At 39.5% G+C, this 24198-nt stretch overlaps 1 protein-coding gene across 2 annotated transcripts; it reads right to left on the bottom strand.

The window, feature by feature from the left end:
• Positions 1-3428: 3428 nt before the first annotated feature.
• Positions 3429-23497, bottom strand: tbc1d4 (TBC1 domain family, member 4). Of its 2 annotated transcripts, XM_079563536.1 has the most exons (23): positions 23051-23497; positions 19335-19463; positions 19034-19262; positions 18350-18597; positions 17453-17542; positions 16746-16850; positions 16536-16668; positions 16357-16448; positions 16115-16225; positions 15893-16015; positions 15511-15570; positions 14491-14708; positions 14031-14177; positions 12548-12699; positions 11883-12095; positions 9815-9976; positions 8467-8625; positions 8067-8167; positions 7855-7998; positions 6763-6922; positions 6496-6665; positions 5435-5611; positions 3429-4719 (listed from the first exon to the last, which is right to left on the bottom strand). In XM_079563536.1, the coding sequence occupies exons 1-23, from the start codon at positions 23456-23458 to the stop codon at positions 4489-4491; spliced, it is 3762 nt and encodes a 1253-aa protein (XP_079419662.1). In that variant the 5' UTR covers positions 23459-23497; the 3' UTR covers positions 3429-4488. The 2 variants fall into 2 exon arrangements, with proteins under 2 accessions (XP_079419662.1, XP_079419663.1); XM_079563537.1 differs by lacking the exon at positions 14031-14177 and having other exon boundaries at positions 3430-4719.
• Between the last annotated feature and the right edge of the window lie 701 nt (positions 23498-24198).

Raw genomic sequence — 24198 nt, 5'->3', positions numbered from 1 at the left:
TCCTCCTTCACTGCAGCTCCCCTCTCTTCCCCGAGCTTCTCCTGTTGCATCCAGCCTCTGCACAGCCATAACTTTTCTGCTTTGAGTCTTATTTGTCTTCACTCACAGTTTATTCATTAACCACTGAATATGCAACAAAGACAAACCGTATTATGTGTCAAAGATTTACTAGATGCCAGAAGTATCCTGAGGTTACAGGTTCATAAGCAGATGGGTTACATTTGGACTTAAACTTGGCTACGTATATGGAAATTTTGGACATAATTTGAATTTGTTTGACATGTATGGTTAATAGCAAAAACTTTTTTATTGTTGCCAGCATGTCTGTGTAAAAAGAAATACTTTCTCAAATCTGCCAGAGAGTCTCCTTCAGAAAACAGGGATTTCTGTGTGGTTCACCCACCATTAAACTCAACTGTCAGTGTTGATTTACAAAGCAACTGAAAGGAAAACAAAGCCACTCCTTTGGTCAGTGATAACAATGGAGTAACGCTGTCCCACCTATTCCCATAACAAAACACAGTTAATTCAGTCAAAACTACGTAATGTAAACACAACAGTAGGTCACTGTTGTAGCGAGGGTGAGGTGCATACACTTGGTTCTTGTTATTCCAATGGGAGAATGAGGAGACGAAGAGGAGCATGGAGGAGGGTTTGACGATGAAGATAGGGCGAGAGTGATGAGAGAAAACACAAACAGCTCTGATAAGACTCCAGGGCAGAGGAAGTGTCGATCCCAGCCCCGTTCCCAGTGGAATTCCTAGTATCCCCCTCTTGCCTCTGCTGCAGGATGTATCCTCGTGTGGGAATACTGTGAGAATACGCCTGGAATGTGACTGGCTTTTGTTTAGAGTGAGGGGTTTCTGGCTTTGACCGTCACTTGTGGGGGTTCTAGGGGCAGACTCGCGACAAGAGCCGTGTTTTTGGACCAGTAATGAACAAGGCTTTTGTACGTAAACAAAAAGTCAGCAAGAAGCTTCACCTACTTTTACTCACAGTGGAAAGAACCATATGCTTCACACACATTGATATTTACAAAACAGCACACACATTTTTGCTTTGACTACTGCTTTGCACTTTTGATTTTCTCAATGGGCTTCACGATGTGGTCACCAGAAATGGTTTTCACGTCACAGGACGGTTCAAAACCATATCAAGTAAATGCCAAGAATACAGGGTGGCAATTTTGAGGGAGAGTTATTTCCCCCTTTTTTGTTTCCTGCATAATTCCATGTGTTTATTTGTAGTTGAATGCTTTCAAGGAGAATCATACAATGTAAATAGTGTTGGAAATAAAGAAAAGCCGATGCATACTATATGTGTACTCCTGCATCTAAAGGTGAACCTTGTTGTCAAAACTTGCACAGGCAGAGCTTAATAAGACACTGCTCAGTAAAGATGCTAAACACGGTTAAACACAAATGAAGATATAAAAATAAAAGTGCTCACAAAAAAGAAAAGAAAAACATAATGTGTTTTCTCATTGACTGTCACCGATATAAAATACTTCTGATTGTACAGTACACTAAATTGAACACATTATACTATAGTGTAGAAATACAGTAGCTTCCTGCACTTGCAAAGGAGACATTTGTCAGGAGAAAAAAGGTTAAAAACTTGGGTATAGGACTTTTAATAGCCTTAGGTCAAAGTAAAATATAAAATGAATCAAATAATCTTCATAAACAGTGACTAGCCTAAACAAGCCATCCAAACCCCAGCCCTTTAATGCAGCAAACTGTCTGCAAACAAGCACTTCAGCTGGAGGCTACATCCACCTTCTTGCAGGGTTATACCTTTTAGAGCTGAAGCAGTACATGATTTCTTTATGAGAGCTCACATTGAACAAGACAGACACTTGGACTTGGGCAGACAGAAAACAACGTGAGGTTTATTGAATCATCAGCTTAATTAATAAAGAAAGCGGTTCAAAAATTCTCAATGAAATCAATAGAAGCCTGCAGAGAGCCTTACTTACAGTAAAATTAAGTTCTGTGCTTGAATTGAAACAGAAAGCCCTTACACATAAGAACAGGTAGAAAAGTCTATATTTTATCTGCCCTCATTACATTTATAAACGAAAACACTTTATTACAAATGCATGTTTGTGAAATCATTATGAATACTTTTTTTGGTTATCGGTTCACACATTTGAATATTTCTACAATTACAATTTATAAAAAAAGAAAAGTATGCATGCCAGCTCGTCTTTTGAGACATTGATATATTTTTATACAGACACAAAATGCACAGTGGATATTCCTGCTGTTCAGAGGCAACTGTTTCTCATGATTATTAATGAGATGTTTGGTGCAAAGGTTTGCCATGTCACCTCAATTATCAGAAGAACAGATCACTTTGACAGCAAACGTCAGACTGGATCCACTTCAAACAACTGAAGTCCAACGAGTCAAGTAAGTGCTACGGTCAAATCCTCAGTTACACAGTTTAGTTAACCAAAGTCTGCTGTATGTTGAGCTCCACTGTGATGACAAACAATTCCAGTGCAAAACAGTTGTCAAGGGCAGGAGAACTGACAGACACTGAGTGCTTTTCGATGACAGCTATCACTTAGCCTCTAATGGTAGTCTAACATGGGCTGTTTTCTCTCTGGCAGGAGTCAATCAGACAACACCATAACATAAAATGCATCCAAGGACATAGTTTGAACTAACTTGAACTGCCTGCCTCTACAAGAAATAGAGTACAGGCATCAGTATGTACTGTATGTAGGAGCAATACTAGTCTACAATACAGTACTGCACAAAAGCTTATGTGATGTGTGATTTGATAAAATACTGAACTGAATATGGGGACAATGATTTTACCCTTAGATAGGGCCGCTCAATATGAAAATTATTATTGTTATCGCAGCATGACAGAATATGCCTGATGTAAGGAGGAGTGTGACAACTTACAAGTGAAACTCGGAATATTAGAATATCGTGCAAAAGTTCATTTATTTCTGCAATTCAACTTAAAATGTGAAACTTATGTATGATATAGACTCAATAAATGCAAAGTGACATATGTCACGCCTTTATTTGTTATAATTTTGATATATATATAAAATATTCTAACTTTATGAGATTTTGAATTTGGGATTTTTACAAGCTGAGCCATAATAATCAAAGTTGTAACAAATAAAGGCTATACATATTTCCCTTTGCATGTAATGAGTCTATCATATATTAGTTTCCCAGTTTAAGTTGAGTGACAGAAATGAATGCACTTTTAAATTTTCCGAGTTTCATCTGTATTTTATTTTATTACTGTTCTGTGTTGCATATTCAGAATGTTGTGTAACTATTTAGTTGTGTTTGTTTGTGTTGTAAATGTAAACAAAACTCTTGAAACTTAACATTTTTTTCCCCCTATCAAATCGTTTCAAAATAAAAAAGCCAAATCAATAGGGAAACAAAGAAAATTTTTGAAAATCTCTGTCAGAAAGACCTCAGTGATTTTAGCGATACATAGGCTTCTTACAACATGGGAAAGGCATCACCTAATATTGCGATAACATTAATATATAATCAATTGTACAGCCCTAACATTGTGATTTAATGATGTTTATGCTTTTACTAAGATTTTTGCACAGCACAAGGAATACTGATTGTACACGCACAACAGTCTCATTCAAATCACTGGACACATTTGATCCAAAAGAAAATGTTTCTATTCAGACTTTCTATTTGAATACTCAATTTCTTCCGTAATCACCTTCAAACTTGTATGCTCCCTCTATCTGATCTTCCCATGGTAGTGTGAACTTTGCCTCAGTGTCTGAACATGAGCAAGGCGAAACGGCGGTCAGTCACACAGGAAACTGAGACTGCAGACAATCTCACATCCTGCCCCAGCTGAGGGAGAAAGACTTCCTCCTTTTTACAGCAGCACATACGAGCACCAGCCACAGTGCACGAGGCAGTAGTGGAGAGTTACATGATGAGCCAGAAGATAACAGTATGTGGGCTGAAACAGACAGATGTGTAGACAAACACTTCAATAAACAAAATCAAATGGGCCATTAGAAATATTTCAAGTGAAGGGGGAATAAAGCACGCTGATTTATCTTAGCAGTCACATTCAATGTCGTAAAAACATGTTGGTATCAGCTGTAGCTTGACCCTGAAGTTTACAAGAATGCTTCTGTTCATTGCTATTATAGTGCTACAAGAGAAAGGTTGTCAAGGCAGTGTTTCGAAGATGCATTTCTCACTAGTGGCTTGAAATTCCCTTGCTCAGCGGGGGGAAAAAGTTCATCGGATGTGGTAATTGTAACAGAAAATATCTTCCTACTTCTTCCTGTTATCTTTTCACATATAGGTTTAAGCATACAGTCTGGATGCCTAAACTTCAGGCATTATGTGAAAGCTTTTACAGTGCCTTAACAGCTGTACAAAAAAAAAACAGAAAATCCCAGCAGTCTTTTTCAAATACAATCTCTATTTGTTCACTTCTTTGTGTGCATCTGCTACATGGTTGTCATCAGGGCTTCTTGGCTGCAGTTTTGGCTTTCCCATTTGGTCCTGTTTTGATCTGGGTCATCTCAACATCTGTCAGGGCGTCAGGGGGAAGGCACGAGCGCATGCGTTCAATGGTCTTCTGGTAGGCTGCCCTCTCCTGCTCCAGAGAGCGGATCATGTGCTTCAGTTTGCTCTCCCGAGAAAGGAAGTTATCCACGCTGGTCTCCAGGGACTGGATCTTCTGACGAGCCGCCTGGTCAAAACACAGACAGTGAGCTCAGGGGGAAAAAACAAGGTGTGTTTTGATGTTAAAGGAGATTTCAAGACTGTTCTTTTCGAGATCTAAAATACTCAAAGGATTTTTGACATTTTATGACTGAAGTTGATAATCACAGAACATAAACATTATTGTATTAAAAAAAAGCACAACTTTTAAAGCAAATGATTCATGCTTCAAGTAATATCTTAATCTTAAGTAATAAAATTGTGATTGTACCAGAAGAATTAGCAGAAGTGTTCTCTGGGAGCCGTCCTAAGCATAATGTTTGAAAATATGTATAATTTAAAGTGCAAACCAAATTTCTCTTGAATAAAAAATAAGCCAACTAGCAGTCAAATACAGTCTATAGTAAGTTCCTATAAAACATGCTTACATAAAATGTTTATAGATTATGAGGTCACACTGAAGTTGTAAACCTGGATTTGACTTTTACTAGTTGAGAAATCAGCACTTAAAAATCTAGCTCAGTGTATGAACAACATTGTGCAACATTTTACATCAATATGTGATTCGAACAAGTACATTTTTGAGAGATTATTTTGAGGATACTAAATGCAACAGTAGCAGATGTTTTCCGCATCTTTTTACTCCTGCACTTTGGTGCCATCTATTGGTGGTCATCTGACGGTGATACTGCCTCAATAAGAACAAACACTTGTTTCAGGCCACAGTGTGGGTTTGTTCTCACCTGCAGTTTCTCCAGTAAATCCATGTTTTGTTTTTTCAGCTGTGTGTTTGTCTTCTCTAGTTTGTCGAGGCGCTCGGAGTCATCAGGCAGCGGCCCAGCGTCTACCATCTCATCCTGCAGAACGTGGTACTCTACTTCATATGCATGCAGCTGTTTGGAGATATCCATTTCCATCACCTACACAACACAAGTTAAGGAACAAAGCAACTATTGTTATTACATTCTGAGCTACTGAAGCCTTGGAAGCATGTTTATTACATTTAAACTATTGTAATAAATGCAGTACTTCACAGCTCAGGAATAAGATGGAAATAGCATAGTACCTGTAAGTGTAATAACATGGTAATTATGGTCATTATGAGTAAATAGGACAGACACCTGATTTATTTCATGGTAGTGATCTAACCCCACAGATCTTTTATTATAGATCCATGCCTTAAAGAAGAACTAAGTAACTTGTTAACCTTAATAAATCCTTTCCGTAGTCCCTCTGGAGGTAATATTTGGGGGGTCTTTCATCCCCCCCTGGTGTCTCTGTCCAGAAAACCACCCATGCAACTTCCCTGCCTCCGAGTCGGAGGCGTAATACACACTAAGAGAATCACGAAGAAGAAGCTAACAGGCTAACGGGCAAAGCTAACTGCAGGCTAGTGCCACATAAACAGTATTTACAGGCAAGTTTGAGTGAAAACAATTATCTCCATTGTGTAATTGGATGTACAATATCCCTCTCTCCTTTTGTCTTTTCCGTCAGCGTAGTGTTTACTCTCACGGACAATTAATGAATAAAAAAATAAAACTACAACACCAGCAGTGGCACTTATGGCCTCTAGGGGCATGAGTTACTTAGTTCTGCTTTAAACCATTTTTTGTAAATTACCAGGAAACATAGTAAAAGGGGCTGCAAACTGCATTGTCCCTTGTTACTCCTAGAAACCTTACTACTTCCATATTATTACCATATCATCAGTTGCTGCAGAGTAACTGTAGAGTAATATTATTCTTTGTGACATTATCCATTATAGATCATTCATTATTTTTAACTTGTACGACTAGTGTACCTTTGCAATGGTCTGCTCCATCTGTGTCTGATTGAGAGAGGGGAGTGTAATTTTCAGATAGTCCACGATGCTCTCAAAGTTGTCACACTTGACTATCTCGCTTTCGTGGCTACTCAGAAGGCACAGAGCTACTTTGAAAATCACCTCCGTTCCCTGGGCAAACACAAAATCTGCAAAACATACATACATGCTGTTAGTGCTATCATATTAAAGCAAAATGAAGCTGTTTTTTTGTTGTTTTTTTTAAACAAAGCATAAAAAACACACCAAATAGGCGGGAAACAAAGCCAAGGGGGAACTGAGAGGCAAAGAGAGTGAGAAACCACGGTGCGGCGTAGAGACTGGGGCAGATCTCATGTTCCTCAAAGTGATTGTACAGTCCGCGGTGATAGTCGTGCAGCAGTCTGGAGAGCTGGTACATCTGAATCTGCAACAACAGGCAAACATTTGAATAGGGACGTGCACGAACTACATAAATCAACAGACACAGGTCATAACAAGTGTAAACTGGAGAAGCTGGAACTGCAAGAGCCACAAGTACAATTGAATCCACCATATTAGGCAACAACAGATAGGTACACACACGTAAAAGATAGAGACATAATATCCAGCAAAAGGGGTCGCGCAACATGAAATTGATGAAGCACTAAAGAGAAGCAACACCAGTAAATGGTCACTGTTTCCTGTTAAAAATTAGACAATACATTTACCCGCTGTGTTGAGCAAAAACAAAAAATTAAACTGCCGCAATCTTCACAGTGTGTGGCAGACACTGTTGTTTCCAGTGAAAGGGGAAGTGCTGTCCATGAGCCCTCTTCATGCAGATTAAACATTACCACACCTGCTAACGCATATACTCCCACTGAGGTCAGTCTCCTTTAACTCGAGTTAACCGAGCACGTTACAGGTGTGGCATCAATATGAGGTAGGAACACTATACTACTGTGTGCTGTAGTAGGCTATAATAAACTACACACTAAAGGGGATTGACCTATCATAGCATTACTGTATTTACTTGTTTAGAGTCTTTATTTTATGTAAATTAAGTGAGCTATGAGAGTAAAATAAAAGATACTGAGGTATTTTCGGGCAGTATTTTACAAGTTTGCTTCAACAATAGCTTTGACTGAGTGATATAATTGCTTAAGATTGGTCAGACGTAATTACTATTTTAAAAACATAAGAAAAAGGTGTAGAGACTGTCTGAGAAGTGTTGTTGGAAAAGCTGCAAGGTTTCAAGTTTATTACCCCAGTAAAAAAGTAACAGCCTGGTTATTCTTTGTATTATTCTGTTAAAGACAAACTTATCCAAATGTACTTCAGTCTTAGAGATGCCTGTGGTCACTCTCTGGTACCCACCTGCAGGGAGATCATGTCGGGTCTGTACTGGCGTCTGATTCCGAGGTCGTACATGAGAAACTTGAGCATATCAAAGGCCTGCTCCTCACTCATGTGTAACAGCAGCACTCCAGCTACAAAGCTGATTCCCTGGCAATAGCCCACCTACAAAAACAGACTATAGTTAATACTTCAAAGCGCACTGCATCATAGTTACATTGTGCAGGATCTACCTCTGTGTCCAGCAAAGAGTAGGCCTTCAAAAGGTTGTAGAGGGAGAGTTGTCCAGCCCCAAGCTGAGCTGAGAAATACTGGTGGGTGGGAAAGGTCCGGCCTAAGAAGGTATTATGTAAAATCAACTTTACAACAATATTAAAGATGTTCCTTCAGCAGAACGGACTGAAGTTATAGCTTGTTTCAAGTTTTAGTCTGTGGCTCTATTTCTGTGAGCTGAAAATGCTTCTGCTTCAACTACCACCACAAACAAAGTCCTACAAATTCAATCCACATTTCAGCTCTAGAGAGTGAGATGAATGCAGAGCAATTAGGAAAAATTAGGTGCATATTATAAAACAAAACTTAAAAAGGTCAGTTTAGCATAATAGGAGTTGACAACATTTGAATAGAGCTCACCAAGATCCACGAGGATGGCATGCTGCTGCGCTGTGAGCTGCTTTAGTAGATCTCTATAAAGGATGTCAGGGGCTTGTTGTCGTTGAGGCAACCTGTGTCGCAGCCGGTGCTGATGGGACAGAAGGATCCACACATCTCCACGCCTGCTCTTTGGCACACCTATTGTGATGAAGTGATATAGTGTCCAAATTACATCCCAGCTTCATAGAAAACACTATTAACTATTGGCCACTGTTATTATTGTGCAGCTAATCCACACAAGCCACACGTAGAAGCCATTCCAACTCTTTGGAAATCACACTCAACTATACTCTCAGTGGAATCATCTGGGTCTTATACAAAAGTGGTTGGACTTCTCCTGGATAAGGGCAGGTAAGCACTAATTACTGCCAGAGAAACTATTGAGAAGTTCACATGACTGTTATAATCAGCTCATGACAAATATATAATACAGCGTCATGAACAACACATGTGCCTGAACCAAGCAGCGTACGCACATCTCAATAATAAAGATGTATGTTCAGATATTAGTTACAAGTTTAAAGCAGAACTAAGTAACTCATGCCCCTAGAGCCCATAAGCGTCACTGCAGGTGTCGCATGTTGCGTTTTTTTTGTTTTTTTTTAATTCATTAATTGTCCATGAGGGTAAATATTATGCTGACAGAAAAGACAGAGGCATATTGCACATAGTGCCACCACCCAATTACACAATGGAGATAATTTTTTTCACTCAAACTTGGCTGTAAATACTGCTAAAGTGACACTTGCCCACAGTTAGCTTTGCCCGTTAGCCTGTTAGCTTCTTCTTCATGATTCTATTAGTGTGTTTTGTGCCTCCGACCTGGTGCAGGGAACTTGCAAGGGTGGTTTTCTGGGGAAGATGAAAGACCCCCAATCATCCCATTAACACTTGTATTACCCCCAAAGGGACTACGAAAAGGATATATTAAGGTAAACAAGTTACTTAGTTCTTCTTTAATGTAACACCTGTGATATTGTGTGATTGAGAAATAAGCCTATTTCAAGAAGTCATCTTAAAAAACTGCTAAGTTTCAATCAGTGCCAGGTCCAACTGACTGAAGTACAGCTTTATCCACCAGGCTGTCAGGAGACTAAACTCTGCACTTCCTTCCGTCTGCTGCCCCCTATTGTGTTTATATGTGAGATGGGATAGAACTTTATTGATCTCACGCAAATAGCCACTGTATATATATTTTTCTGTACTACCTATTGTCTTTTTGCATCAATGGTTTGAGATGAATCTGTATGCACTGTACATGTGCTTACTGAACTGAACTGAGGCTTCTACTGAGCTGTTTTTTTTCACACACAAACATGACACTGACCTTGGCAGAGAGCGCGATACATTGCCTCTTTGTCTTGTGGGACTGTGGTTCTGCCTGGGGCTGACAATTTCTTCTCCCACAATGTCTGAGCATCTTTGGAGCATTGGCCCACCTCTTCATAGTTGAGTTTCATTTTACGGATGTGCAACTCATCACGGCTTGCTGTAATATACAAAAGTATTCCACATGAAAATATAGTATTAAAGGACTGCTCATATTTATTTTGGTTGGTACAATATAGTCAGAAAGTGGGAGAAAGTGACACAAGAATCCCCTTGACAGTTTCCCACAGTCACCATGGAAAGGTCAATAACCCCCACATGTGCGCCAGTACCACATGTACATTACAACAGAAAGCATGAAGTGGTTGAAAGGATAAATGAAAGGACCAACAGTACCCTGTACACTGTGTCACTGAGTTAACCATGACGAAGAAGAGAATACAAAACTGTGTTCATGCAAAACCTAAAGCATGCTTTGATATTCCTTACCATCTATAGAAAAAGATAATTCACAATCAGGTCCTCAGACCAGCAGTGGTGTCAGAGAGGCAAAAAGAAAAGAAACATAGAATTAAATGACTGATATTATAAGATGCACTTTGACCCCTGCAGTGTTATCCAGTCTTGTACGCGAGTTTACTTTGTGTGATTAGAACCTATGCGGAGTTCTGTTGGTAAAAGATGAATTTTCACCTATTATTTTTGTAACAACAAATTAATTGTGCAACATAAAAAATGTCTTGAGTATGACACAAAAAAATACCAAAACACAATGTCTAATTTTGTGCGGTCCGGTAAATGACTTAGATGGATTTGCACTTCTGCACATCCACTCCTCCTTTTGTTTCAACATCCTGTTTACGAGCCGCTGTACAACAATGGACACTTACATGAAATACAACGACTAAGGCTGCCTGCTGCAAGAGCTGTACTACAAGCTGTACGACAAAATCCACTGTTGTTTTTCTGTACCTCCTCTAACCGTGCTTCTCAACCCTGCGCACCGCCCTCTCAGGGACAGACAAATGAATGGATAAGAGACAATATCTTTACATCTGTGGATAAATTGGTTTACATATTATATAGGCAGCGTTTAAATAGGACATGCATTTAAATTTAAATAACAAAAAGACCAATAAGGTTTATCTTATTCTTCACAGATAAATATGAGCCTACTTTGCTCTTACCATGGATTACACTCCCCAAGTCCGCGACATACAGAAAGCCAATCTGTGCTCTCATTTTATATTTCCTATGAACACGCAAGGAAGTCTAAATATTAAGGGGCTAAATGTATTGGTCAGATACATGTGTTACATCACCAAAGTACGGGCCAGAGAGTAAGTAAATGAGAATTTTATGTAACTGAAGCACTTTGAATAACCTTGAATATTAATTGTGCTTTACAGATAAACTTGCCTTGCCTTCAGAAGAGGGAGAGAGGAACATGGAGCCATGTGAGGTGAAGGCAAAGAGGCACATGGAGAGCTCGCCATATAATCACTTTACAAGTATAGCCCGTGGAGGTTCTTGACGTCGAGATGTTGGGTTGTATGGTCAAATTCGGTTTAACCTCTTATCTTAACCAAGCGCATTTTCTACAGTTTGGCTTTACCCATATCTTAAAGCTTCTTGACTGGAGAGCAACAATGTGTAATGTCTAAGTTGACTTGAGAAAATGTGTTCAGGTGGGGGTTAATGGGTGCACACCCTTCATAGGCGCCCATGTATATATTTTTCCAGCGGGTGCTCAGTCTCATTGAACTCATTGAAAAAAAGCATGGAAAATCCGACTTTATGCCACAACCTACTGCTTGTATTGAGCTAAACTGTAAAGGCCCGAGCTTCGACAAACAATGAGACCCTGTTCTGTTCTAGAAAGGAAGTACGAGATCAACATGACAAAATACAAGCAGCGCTTTTGTCTTTGGACAACAGCTGAATACAACAACATAAGTTACACTTTATTACACAGACTGCAGAAGACGTTTTTGTTCTGTGTGTGTGTCCCTCATGTGACACTAATGTTCCAGTTCATCATCCTCAAAGTAGTGACAGGAACTCACCCTCAAGCCTCTGGTTTTCCTTCTCCATACGCAACAGCAGGATCTGTTGGTGAATGGCCGTCTTCCAGAGCATCCTATAGTCTGCCCCAGTCTTCTTTGGCCTCTCCCCAGAGGCTTGGATCCCCCCTTTGGGCTGCAGTCGACCCAACGGATCCAGACCAGAGACCAGAGCACAAGGTGACAGAGGCAGCAGCTCAGAAGAGTCAGTGTGGTCTGAGAAAAACATCAAAACAGAGAATGAAAATAAACATACAAAACGGGATGAACTTGTATTTTCTAAGATTCCTTTACTAATGTATCAGCCTTAACGTATCAACTGAATGAGTTCAATGAATTACATACAAATTAGTCTATGTAAGCTCATTTTTTCATCCAGGTAACATAAATGCTTAAAAAATGTAATACTTCAAATGGACAGTTTTTGTTTTTTAGTTGATACAACAACAAATCAAAACAAAAAAGGTCCAGTTGAAATATTTAATTTTTGAAGCAATTACATACAAAGGTATACCTTTTAATAGTAAAAGATGCAAAGTTATAAATGCAGTTCCAGAGTATCTTAATATTTTTAATCAAATTAAACTGACCTATTAAAATAAAGTCACTTTTCCAGCATATTGATGGTGAATTTCACCTGGTTATTTTACCAAACAGTGTTACCAAACCTGATTGCTCCATTGACACTGGCTTGTTCATGGGGGACGCGACTCTCATGAAGATCTTCTGCCTCCAGGAGACTCGGCGTGGGGTCAGAGGGAGAGCGCTCAGTGAGTCTGTGCTGCAGCCTGACAAGGTCCTCTTCCTGCCTTCACCATTGCTACGAGACAAGAGAGTGCAGTGTTACAGATACCCAGTGAAAGAGACAGGTTCAGCTTACGGACACCATTTGAGCCGTTTCACATAAACCCAATACTTTCAACTGCAACAGGATGATAGAAAATGTATAAACAAAGAAAAAATCAAATAAAGCATAAAGCAAAGTCATATTGAACCATTAGTATCTGCCAAATAGCAGCCAGTTGGGCATAAAGCTCTCATGCATTTTTACATTTTTATAACATATCAGCAACATGCTTTTAGTTTCTAAAAACAAGGGTCTGTACGTGGGTGTGTTGTAATACTAACAAAATCAAGTAGATAAGTCCAACATTTGCTCTTCATAATTAAGTTATCATCTATAACTCCAAACAGAGAGGACCCTGGTACACGAGTGAATAAGAGAGTTTTCATCATTATAGTGCTCTAAATCAGTGGTTGTGCCTTGCAGTACAAACACAAGTTTTCCTTTGAATCAATATCGAAATACTGTTCAGTTTCACCTTCTTTTTAGATCTAACATATTTCCAGTACCCTGTATTAAGTCTTGGCCTACCCTCTGGGGTCCCCGTACCCCCGGTTGGGAAACACTGCTGTAAATTACATCAAATCTCTTGCACAAAAACAGTGGAAATTGTTAAAACAAAAAACTTTGCAATAACCATCAACTCGTGTTTTACCAGTTTTGCTTATGCACTACCAGCACAACTGCTTAGAAGGATGGATTTCTGTTAGAGGAAAAACATCTTGTGGAAGCAAGTGACATTTAGCAGTGGTCTTCACAGCTGAGGCTCATTCATAATGGAAATATTAACCTTTACTTTCTGCAACTCTACAACTCTGTCTTGGGAGAGATGTAGAAAATAAGAGATGCACAACAGGATTTAAGTATACTTTAAGTATACTTTACTCACTGCCTCAGGCGCTGCACTGCGGTCACCCATCGGACAATAAAGTATATCATAAAAAATTCAACAGTCAACAAAACCACATCAAAAATACATTGCCTTGTACTATAGTACTAATACTGTTAGTGAGTCATGCAAATCAACATGCAAAAAAAATGTATGCTAAATCAGCAGCACCTCCTTCTTATCCATTATGGTGGGTTCAGCATTAGCTGTGAAAATAATTTTCATTGCCTTTTGAAGAAGTGATTTAAGTTAATAGAATTAATGAAGCTGTAAGATACACAGTTTGTACGGCCAACAGATAAAGGGCTTCTGCTTTCCCAGCACAGAATTGTTACACCCTACCAGTCATGTCATTCCAGTGACAGATTGCTGGCAGTTTTGGGGTTATGCACAGGGGGTTCTGTACACCCCCTCTCACCTCTTGTAGCTCCCACTGTCTGCCAGGGAGCTGAGGGAACCCAGAGAGCCCTGGTAAATGCTTTTCAGGAAAGTGGGAGTGGAGAAGGAGGAGGGGAGGCTGAAGGTAGAGTCACTCTCCGAAACACTGCGTGTCCTTGACACCACACTGGCGTGAGCAAAACATGAAATGCCCACAAATAAACACAAACATTACACAAAGAACTAGGGGCAAAAAAACATGAACAGGAAACATGTGATCCTATTGTGTTGAGATACTGATGTGAACTTGAAAAACATTATAAAGCAAAGTGCTAATGCAAATAGATTACATTTTGAGCAAATCAAACGTTATCTAATGATTACATTAAAGCCACGTTAGCCTTGGCCATGTGTTCATACAAAAGCAAAAGCTGTGCTTGCAAAACATCCACTATTGCCACAGCTCAATGCCATTGGTCAACTTTATAACTTTGACAAACCTGCTCTGGAGCAGCTCAGGGTTGACAGACTGTTGTCTGCGCAGAGGAGGGTGTTTACTCAGATTAGCGGGTTGGCTTTCAAAGGAAATGCGCTTCTTCACAGGTGGATGGCTGAATGTGTGAGCGCGCCGCCGAAACTGTATACCGGCTTCTGGGTCATCATCAGAGAAGTGTGGCGGGGAACCCGGAGGAGATTGATCTGGAGACTCCTCATCCTGCTGAAGGTGGGATTTAGGGAAGCATTTTTTAGAAAGAAACCTTTAATTTACATTGATTAGAAGTGACAGAAGAAAATATTGTAGTTAAGCATTTATTCTGCTCTTGGATTGTTGTGTTTATTGTCAGTAAAGAGTCAAAGTGCTATCATCCCAATGCCTCTCTAAAACCAGAAATAGATAGTAATTCAAACCCGAAGGCTAAGCCAAGCCTAAAGCCAAATAAAACAGCAGCTCGTGTTTCAGATATGCACTCACCTCACTCACAACGTAACCACAGCCGGACCTATTCCAGGCTCAACGTCTATTCAACACCTCTTCTGCCTCATGTCTCTCTCATGCAGCAGAACACCCACATCTATTGTATTCTAATGTGGTCCTGTGACTCATGCTATCAACACACATTGGAGGGAAGGACTTCAGAACAAGTCAACCCACCAACCTCTTCTCTGTAGGGCTTCAGTTGCCTCCCTCTTTAAGCCGCTATAGCAAGGAAAACCTCGACCTGTTGGTTCTTTTAAACCCAGTTTTGGTTCCTTGTATTTAGTTTTTTGACAAATATATTTCACTGATCAAAACAATGCCTGTTGATCCACTTGTTTGTTTACACAAAAATACTTGTGTTTTAAATGCATGACAAAGAGGAAGTGCATAAAGGCCCAGCTCAGCAGTCACACAACTGGAAATCCTGACTTGGATTTCCTGGTCAGTGGCACACAACACAAATGGCGCTTTCTGTGCACATTCCAGCTAATCTATTGTGTAATTAAAACATCAAAGTAGTGTTTTTTTGCATTACACTTACTCTATCAAAGCTTCCAATGCTTCCTATACTTCCCAGGCGGCCTCGCATCCGACTGGCTCCCTATTAAAATCAAACAGAATATCAAACACTGACACACGAATACAGTTTAACATTTTTGACAAATTAAAGATTCAGATTAATCTACAATGCTCTAGATAAGGTTTTTTACTTAAACTAAAACAGATGGCAGGATAATTACACTATAGAATTGGTTTGTAGTGTCGTTGAAAGATAAAGGTTAATCCAAATCCCTGAAATGACACAGAAAATGCTCAGAACCAGCCTTGAATAAATTAACACTGGTGTACATGACTAAAGATTTCGTAATAACATTTAGATTAAACTATGAGAGGTATTTTTTCTTTCCTTTTCTAGACTTTACCCGTGCAAAGATGTTCTCAAGAGAGCTGGTGAGGGAAGAGCGAGCTTTATTCTTGAGAACATCAAGTTTGAAACGACTGACACTGGCTGCACCATCTCCACCTGATGAGCTACAGGCTGCATTCTGTCCAGAAAAAGAGTTTACATCAGCCAGAGTTAATAGATATCATGAATCACCGCTGTTAGTGCCTATTGTACTATACTTCTCCATTTCAAAACTTACCTGAGGAGACTCTCCGATGTGCGAGTGCTCCTTTTGTTTGGTCTCACACAGCTGTCTTAGATGGATGATTACCAATTCATTTTCTTCTTGATCAGAACAAGGTTTTTGCCTCTGTGGACACAAATGTATATAATGTGGTAAAATATCTTCACCATTAAGTTCTTTTAATTAATTCTTTGTTCATTTGTTAATCACATTGGACATTCTTATTTATTTTCTACATTTTCCAATATATAATGTACCTGGACTCGCTCAAAAATATCAGCCTTTTCATTGTCGTTCAGCAGGGACAGATATTTTTGGATTGCTAGCTTAGCTCTTGGTGGGTAGAGACCTGAGGATACAAGAATGTTATCTGTGGCTGTAAAACACCAGACTACGCATCAATATATTCATGAGTAAAGTGAGTCACATGGTGTACCTTCGATCCTCTCGCAGAGCTTGTGCAGGTCATGCATGGGGCACGCTTCGCACAGCTGGATCGGGGTCTTATTGCTTTGTAAGGCAGCAGCTGTACTAAAGGCCTGCTTCAGTGTCATCATCACCTCATCCACCTACAACACAGAGATGTGTGAGACAAAATTTAAATTTATAGAGCAGCTAGTAATTCTCTTGCATATGTTACACTCACCAAAGACTCGCTGGCACATTGGAAGACAAAGCAGACATACTGACTTGGACCACTCTCACACTGGTCCCGGCCAATAAATCCAAAATGGTCAGTTTGCTTAATACCCTGTAACGGGAAAAAATATTATCTCTGTGGTTCTCAAACTGGGTCCCAGGTACTACTTGTAGTATTGTGGGTCTCAGTACTCAGTACATTTTACAAGAATAACTGATTCAATTTATGGTTAAATTATGTTAGATCCAGGTCTAGTTCAAGACAAATGTTGTCCTTTAATTCTTGGTCAGTCTTGGTAAAGGACACACGCTGAAGACGACATGAGCTGGTCTGCTTTTGTAATGTCTCAAGCCCAAAACTACAAACTACGAGTATCTGGACTTTGTCTTTTTGTGATAACTGAAAAACCCTCTTTCATGAGCGCCATCTGTCCACTGGAAACCAGCAGCTCCCAGCTATAATTGCTCTTATGTTCAGTCTTGGATTTAGTTTTTTTTTACTTCAGTCTGTTAGCTTTGTATCGTCATTCTTAAGATTAGAACAATATTTGATCTTTCATTCAGGCCTTGGTTAGTCTCTTTTTAAAGACTATCCAAAAATGTTTGAAAAGTGAGTATTTCGATAGTCCACTTTTACAGAACACTCACAGCTCAGAAGTCTCACTGAAGAATATGACCTTTTCACATAAACACTGGAAGCGTTAATAAACGAACCTGACAGCATGATGAGATATCTTTGAAGTTCTTCTCCAGCACCACTGTCTTACTATCTGGACTTATAAGGTTTATTTCAAAACGACCAACCTGTTAGGCAACACAGTTGTTAATTCAAGACATTTTACAGACATTGATACAAAACTATACAACAACTTCTGACCAAAATCTTGTGCCAAGCACTGTCCCAGGGCCGTGGAACAGTTTTGAGACAAGGTCATTGACAGACATAAACACATTTAGAATCAAGGTCACACGACCGTGAGCAAATGATTTTTTTTTTTTTGTACATAATTGACTGCTATGTGGAGTATCATATTGAGCGATGTGCTCTAGTTGTTAAAAATAGCTTTGCACAGCAGCCAGTCAACAACAGAGCTTTTCATGGGGCCTTTTCATGTTCAGATTTGAATAGATCAGAACAACTACTCAGAAGTTACAGCCTGTTTAACTGAAGGGTAGTAACATGTGGCAGTGTTGGGGGCTGTAGTGGGACAGCCAGGAGCTCGCACATAAAAATGATTTGCAGTACCAGAGAAGTACAGAGAACTGAAGGCAGTGAGAGTTACAGTGTGCACAGCTCTGAGGCAATCATTCTGGGCGAGGCCAAGTTCGATTAAGGTTTAGGTTGTGAACACTATCAATCCCAGAATTATGTTTAGACAACGGCTTCAACTTTAAAAGAAGCAAAGATCACTGCAATAAATTAGATTTTACAACCACTACATGCGTTTTATGAATTATATACATCACATGTCACCAATCTATTTCTACAATTAAGTATGTTTTTTTTTTCTGTTAGAGCTAGTGAGGCTAAACAGATGAAATTTCATTGATAAGTGACCAGTGAGCAGCTGTTCTTATCAGGAAACCTTTCATAGAAACAATTGACTTTACCTGGAAAAGCATGGTGCGGTTTTTGTCAGTGTCAGATGGCTGAACGTGATTTGGGGCACTGGCATGTCGGCGTCTTGTGGGAGCCATAATGACACTAGTTTCTCCAGGTTTTCTCTGAAGGCTTCCAGCGAGGCTGCTGCACCGAGTACGGAACTCCTGGGGCTCCTCAAACCCAGAGTCCTCCAGAATACACTCCGGGAAAGCCGTGCGCAGACTGCTTTGACTGGCACTACTGGATAATACTTTGCCTAGGCATATAAGGACAAAAAAATAGCAGAAACAACACAACTATTCCAATTGTTCCACAACAATAAGAAACAGCTCTGCTCGTTGTATGCAATGGGTAGTCTATATTTGACAGCGCAACTTTCAGTCAATTCTTCAGTTAAAGGGACTATTCAGAGTTTAAAAATGTTAAAATTATGCATTTTCATCCCCCTACATGTTCCAACAATGTCCTAATGTGTAGAATGAGCCCAGACCCGTACACCACAACTGCCTCTAAAATCCTGCACTGTCACACAAAAAGGTGTTAATTTGGTCCGAAGTGCCGTCATGCACGAGCTTAATATAGAAGGTGCAGTTACACGTATGACCTGAAGTGGCAGTAGTGAGCATAAAATGGCTAACTTACATCTAGCCCCTTTAAGGCCAGTCTATGTGAGAAATCACTTATTTTTGTACCTCCTAACGGTACATCGTCCACTCCAGGCACTTTGGCGTCGTCCGTGTTTAAAACCGCGGACAGTGGATCTAACTCTGCCCCCATGAAGAATTCCACTGGTGCGTTCTCCGTTGATCCTCGCTGACCATTCGGCAGCCGGAGCCGTCTACGTTCAACTTCATGCTGGCGAAACTTATCAACGCAGTCATCAATCAATGTAGATGAACCCGTTTTATGACCCATTGTCACCTATGAAAAATAATAAACAAGGTTTCACTTTGATCCATCTAAACCTAGACATCATCTGGATTATGTGTGTACCTTGCCACAGTAAAGCACTTCAAACTTCTGTGAGTTGTAGAAGGCTTCATCGGCTTCCTGCTTGGGATTAGTTTCTTCTTTTAGGACAGACTTGGATGCTTGTCGAATCCTGCTGATGACTTCCGGAACCTGAGCCAAAGGAAATGATGAATGAAGGCACATTGTATAAACAACAAACTTTTTCTGTAGAGATTTGAATGGTCAGGGTCTATAATGTTTAGACTGAATTATTCAAAACAAGAAAACTGAACAGAGTTAACATGGGCATCAAATAACAATGACCTAAGGTTCCATGCCAGAAACACCCAAGCTCGAAAGGACAGAAGACAAAACAAAAGGAACAAAGACTTAAAGGTCATTTGTTCTCTTTCACATAACTATGTTGTTGGGTTGCATGTTTTCAGCACCTGCTTTAGCCTCAAGTGACTCGCCACCATGTGCAGGCAAACAAACTCTGGAAAGTAGAATTCCTTGAGCACACGAGGGGAAACTATTGAGTAATATTTTGGAATGTGCAAAGAGCAAACCTTAAAGAGGAAAGACTCTTAGTGGAAAGAAAGAAGAAACTGTAGCCAGGGCTGCAGCCGTTGCAAGGTCAGTCCCAGGACCCGCTTAAACAAATAGTGGCTTTACACATTTTACTCCTCACCTGTCACATCAGATAACAGGCTGTTGGGTAAATACATTTGCAAAGCAGAGAGAGAAACATTATGTAACCTAGTGTGACCAGGAAGGCATAAAAGGCATATTGACTAAATTGGACGTGAAGCAGAGCGGACTTTACCACAGGATCAATTGATGACATCTATTTGGTAATGTTACAGGACACCAATATTTCATTGGTTGAATAAAATGTATGTTTATTAGACACAGAAGGTGAAAATGTTGGCAGAAATGAATAAAATGTAATGAAAAATAATATAAAATAATGTAAATCAAAATTCAAAAGACGGATCATAATCAGAATGTTTTTGACACTTCAGTGAAAGTTTGTGTAAAGCTGTCTAAATACAAAGATCTGGAAATTTAATTCACACTATTCCAGTTGTTAAAAAAAGATCTCAACAAGCTCACAGACCAAATCCCTGGAAACATAGACCTAATGCAGGTTCATAAAATCAGTTTACTGGGAACAGCGCATATACTAAGACATTTATTGTCTCTGAAATAGAACGACCATCACTCAAGTTTGTTGTCCCCTAGGAGCATGGTTTGCACCTGGGACAGCAAATGGAAAACACAAGCATCTTAAAGAAATAATAATGATAATGATAATGATAATAATAATAATAATAATAATAATAATAATAATAATAATAATAATAATAATAATAATAATAATAATAATAATAATAATAATAACAATAATAATAATAATAATAATTATAATTATAATTATAATAATAATAATAATAATAATAATAATAGTGATTGTGATTGTGATTGTGATTGTGATTATGATTATGATTATTATTATAATGTGCAGCTTGAATAGAAACCAAAGACAAGGGTTATGGGGTATATAATCTAAGCATCTAAACAAATAAAAAAGAAATTTTTTATTTGATTTGTATACATCAACATTACTCTACTATCTACATAAAAAGTGACATTGGTGGTTGTCCAAATCCTGTCTGCTGTGCACACTAACAATTGAGGTCAGCTTTAGGGCTTAAGGAAAAACCAGCATGGGGATTGTCCTGACTGAGCCCCCGTAGCTCCCACTACAAGTGACACAAACCCCCAGGCTATCTTGCCTAAATATGATTAAATAGTAGCCAGTGTATTGCAATGAATGAAGCTCTGACTAATAGTATTTATTCAACCAGTAAAGCTTTAAGTGGACATTTCAAAAGTGATCAATGTCTGTCTTGAATTATCAGAAAAAAGGTGTCTAGATTGAGAAGCACATTTAATCAACTTAATTTTATTTTTTATGTATATATCAATTTAAGAACTAATATAATCTACAAAAATTCCATCCTCAAGAAGAACGGTTGTTGAAGTCTTAAACTTCTATAGAAGTCTACACACATACACTGACGCATCGAGGTCCAAATAAACAACTGACACAACGTGAACCTCATAATGAGCAATGACTAAACCATATATCTGCACAAGAAAAAAAAAAAATGGCATCACCTTAACGTTTAACTGTGTACTGTCACATTATCCACAAATTATTGTGCTCTCAACAAGGCCACATGAACGGCTCACCGAGTAATACACTGTACTCTGCAAAGGTTAGTGTTAAAGACAGAGCAGAGGTGAAAACACAGTGCTGTGCATTGTGCATACACGGTGCCTATCATGGTTTAAGGAGTTGAGTCACAGTTATATTTGTGTTGGCCTGAGTGAGGGAGGACATAACAGTCTAGTCTAGGTAAAAGGTTACATTTAAACTCTGAGTTCGTTTAACTGTAAACTGTAGATTATCTTGATCTACAGCTACAGATTGACAATTGTTGTGAGAATATGCAGCTAATCTAACAAGTTCCATGTATGATCTCAATCAAGGTCAGTAGTTGCAGTTTCTACCCCGGATAGAATAAACGAAAACATCACGCACACTGTGGTCGAGAATCATGTTTATACTTTTATGCCTCAGCAGCTGTCCTTGAGTTTACATAATAGTGCCAAGTGCAAGTATACCATTTGATTTTACATCCAGTTGCTAAGAAATTGTGTTTTCTATCTATTGATTCAGGAATGTTTAATTTTTAGGAATCCCTACCCCAGAGAAAGTGACCCTATTTGTGGTCTCAGTCTGTCTTGGAGTCTTTAGTAATGAAGCACCGTAAACTATACAATTTCTATAGCCAACAATTATTGTATGATTCAGAATAAAATCAAACTAATCTGAATAGGGATTAATAATAAGTGCTACTAATAACTGAGAGGGTTTAACATGGCAGCTTGAGAACAATGTAGCCAAGCATTGCACGTGGTGAACTGTCTGCATGTTGGGAACTGCTGCTTGCTAAACCAGTTTACAAGCGCATAATGAGCCTACTAAGAACATGATCTCTGTTCAAGATATCTACAGGCAGTTTTCAATCTTGGGCCTCACACCTCAAACGTGCACGCTGCCTCTCCTGTTCTTAGCAGACAAACAGCCTGCTTATGCCACTTACATACCTCAGGAAATATGATACACAGGAGCTGGTGTGCAAGAGAGGATCAATGCAAACACTGTATGAGTACTACTGGATACTTAAAACACACAAAACATGACTCCTCCCTTATCTATTCTAAAAATCCGGCCCTTTGCTTGTTTATTTTACAAACTTTTGCTTTCTTAGATGTGTGCACTTTAAAACAGTTGCAGTATCCACACGTCTGACACATTATTTCTCGTGGTAGCAGAACAAAGACAGGATTAATTGAGCCAAAAACCCCAATATGCTCAAATCATCTTCCTTTCAGGGTGGCTGGCCTAAATACTTAATACCTTGGCAAACATGTTTTTATCATACAGTCATAATCCAGAGTAGGTAGGCTGTGTGTGATTGTATATTTTACATCTTATTAGATGAATCAAGATATTATTTTGTTATTATTATTATAGAATACAGATTAATTATGCTGTTTCTGTTCCTCACATTATTAAAATCATTATGTTGCTTCTATTCTGTTGCAATGCTAAACAAATCTAAGTGAAATTGGCACCTTGGAGTTCAGGACTCATATAGTGATTCTGAATGACACTGTCTTACCAGGTTGGGGTCGCAGGTCTTGAAAACGTGACAGGACATCTCTGACTCAGGGTTGTCAGGTTGTCCTCGCAGGAGATAGGCAAAACAAGAGAGGTCATTGCTGTTGTGTATAAAACGAGAGATAAGCTGTGCTTTATGCTCAAAGATGAACACAGAGGAGTTGCTGTTGTTGGATGGGACACATCGTAGGAGAGGAGGGTTGAGGACGAGCTGCACATCCCTGGGCTGGACTTGAGGGCCGCAGTCGCCCCTTTCGCTTTTCCTGCGAATGTCAGCCACGAGCCAGGGCAGCATGGGGACTGTTGTCCGCCTGTCCAGCGAAGTCCAGCCGATGTAACTTAAGGAGAAGCGCCTGTCACTGTCAGAGGCTGGGGGGCTGTTCTCCTTCTCTTCCGCACTGCTCTCCATGTTGACTTTTGGAAAGCTTCTTTGTAAGAAAAATAAAACTTAAAATAATGACTAATGACTCATTCCTTCACAAAAATAAAGAAAAGTGATGGATTCGAAATAAATGCACAAGCCAAACATGTGGTTCCAAAACAATGAAAGAATCCTCAATAAGTCTCCATTGGACAGACAGAAAATTATTTGAATTTTGGCACTATCTCCAGTTGGTGCTGAGAGCAAGATGATATAGCCAAGGCTACAGCACTGCTCGAGACACCTTTGCTAAAGAAAACGTGGCTTTGAATCCTTTCAGTGTAAACAAAAGTCTCCCAGAGAAATCAGATCTCTTTGACGCGCTTTGTGTTGCTCCTGGGTGCGCTCTTAGGCGGTTCATTACGACACTCAGCAGTTTATAAATTACGCATGCAGAACTTTTCTTCGCTTGGGTATATCTCACCCTCCAATAAAGAAAAATAACACAGCTTTGAGTTGATGGTCCCCTTCTCACGCTGTGCCACGACAAGAAGCCTTTCTTCCACTAGCGCCTTGAGAGGCGGAGCAGTGTTTTGCACGTCGAGGACGACCCGCCCAGCCGCTGCCCGTCCCATGTGCTGGAGTGGGCTGGTCGCACAGAAGCACACGAAACGTGACAGGGAGGCTCCACCCTCCACAGTAACCATGAATATGTTATATGTATTGAATGTAACACAAACTAGACGACTAACTAGGATTTTATGAAAAAAATCTATATATAATCTATA

The sequence above is a fragment of the Gobius niger genome (assembly GCF_951799975.1).
Source record: "Gobius niger genome assembly, chromosome: 9".
Taxonomy (NCBI): domain Eukaryota; kingdom Metazoa; phylum Chordata; class Actinopteri; order Gobiiformes; family Gobiidae; genus Gobius; species Gobius niger.
This window is presented reverse-complemented; position numbering and strand designations above follow the sequence as displayed.

Excerpts from the sequence above, each read along its gene's own strand:
- tbc1d4 (XM_079563536.1), bottom strand. The coding sequence starts at position 23,458 with ATGGAGAGCAGTGCGGAAGAGAAGGAGAACAGCCCCCCAGCCTCTGAC. Across the intron at positions 17,543-18,349 it reads ACCGCACCATGCTTTTCCAG|GTTGGTCGTTTTGAAATAAA; the intron begins GTAAAGTCAATT and ends GTTGCCTAACAG. Across the intron at positions 16,016-16,114 it reads ACATCGGAGAGTCTCCTCAG|AATGCAGCCTGTAGCTCATC; the intron begins GTAAGTTTTGAA and ends TTTTCTGGACAG.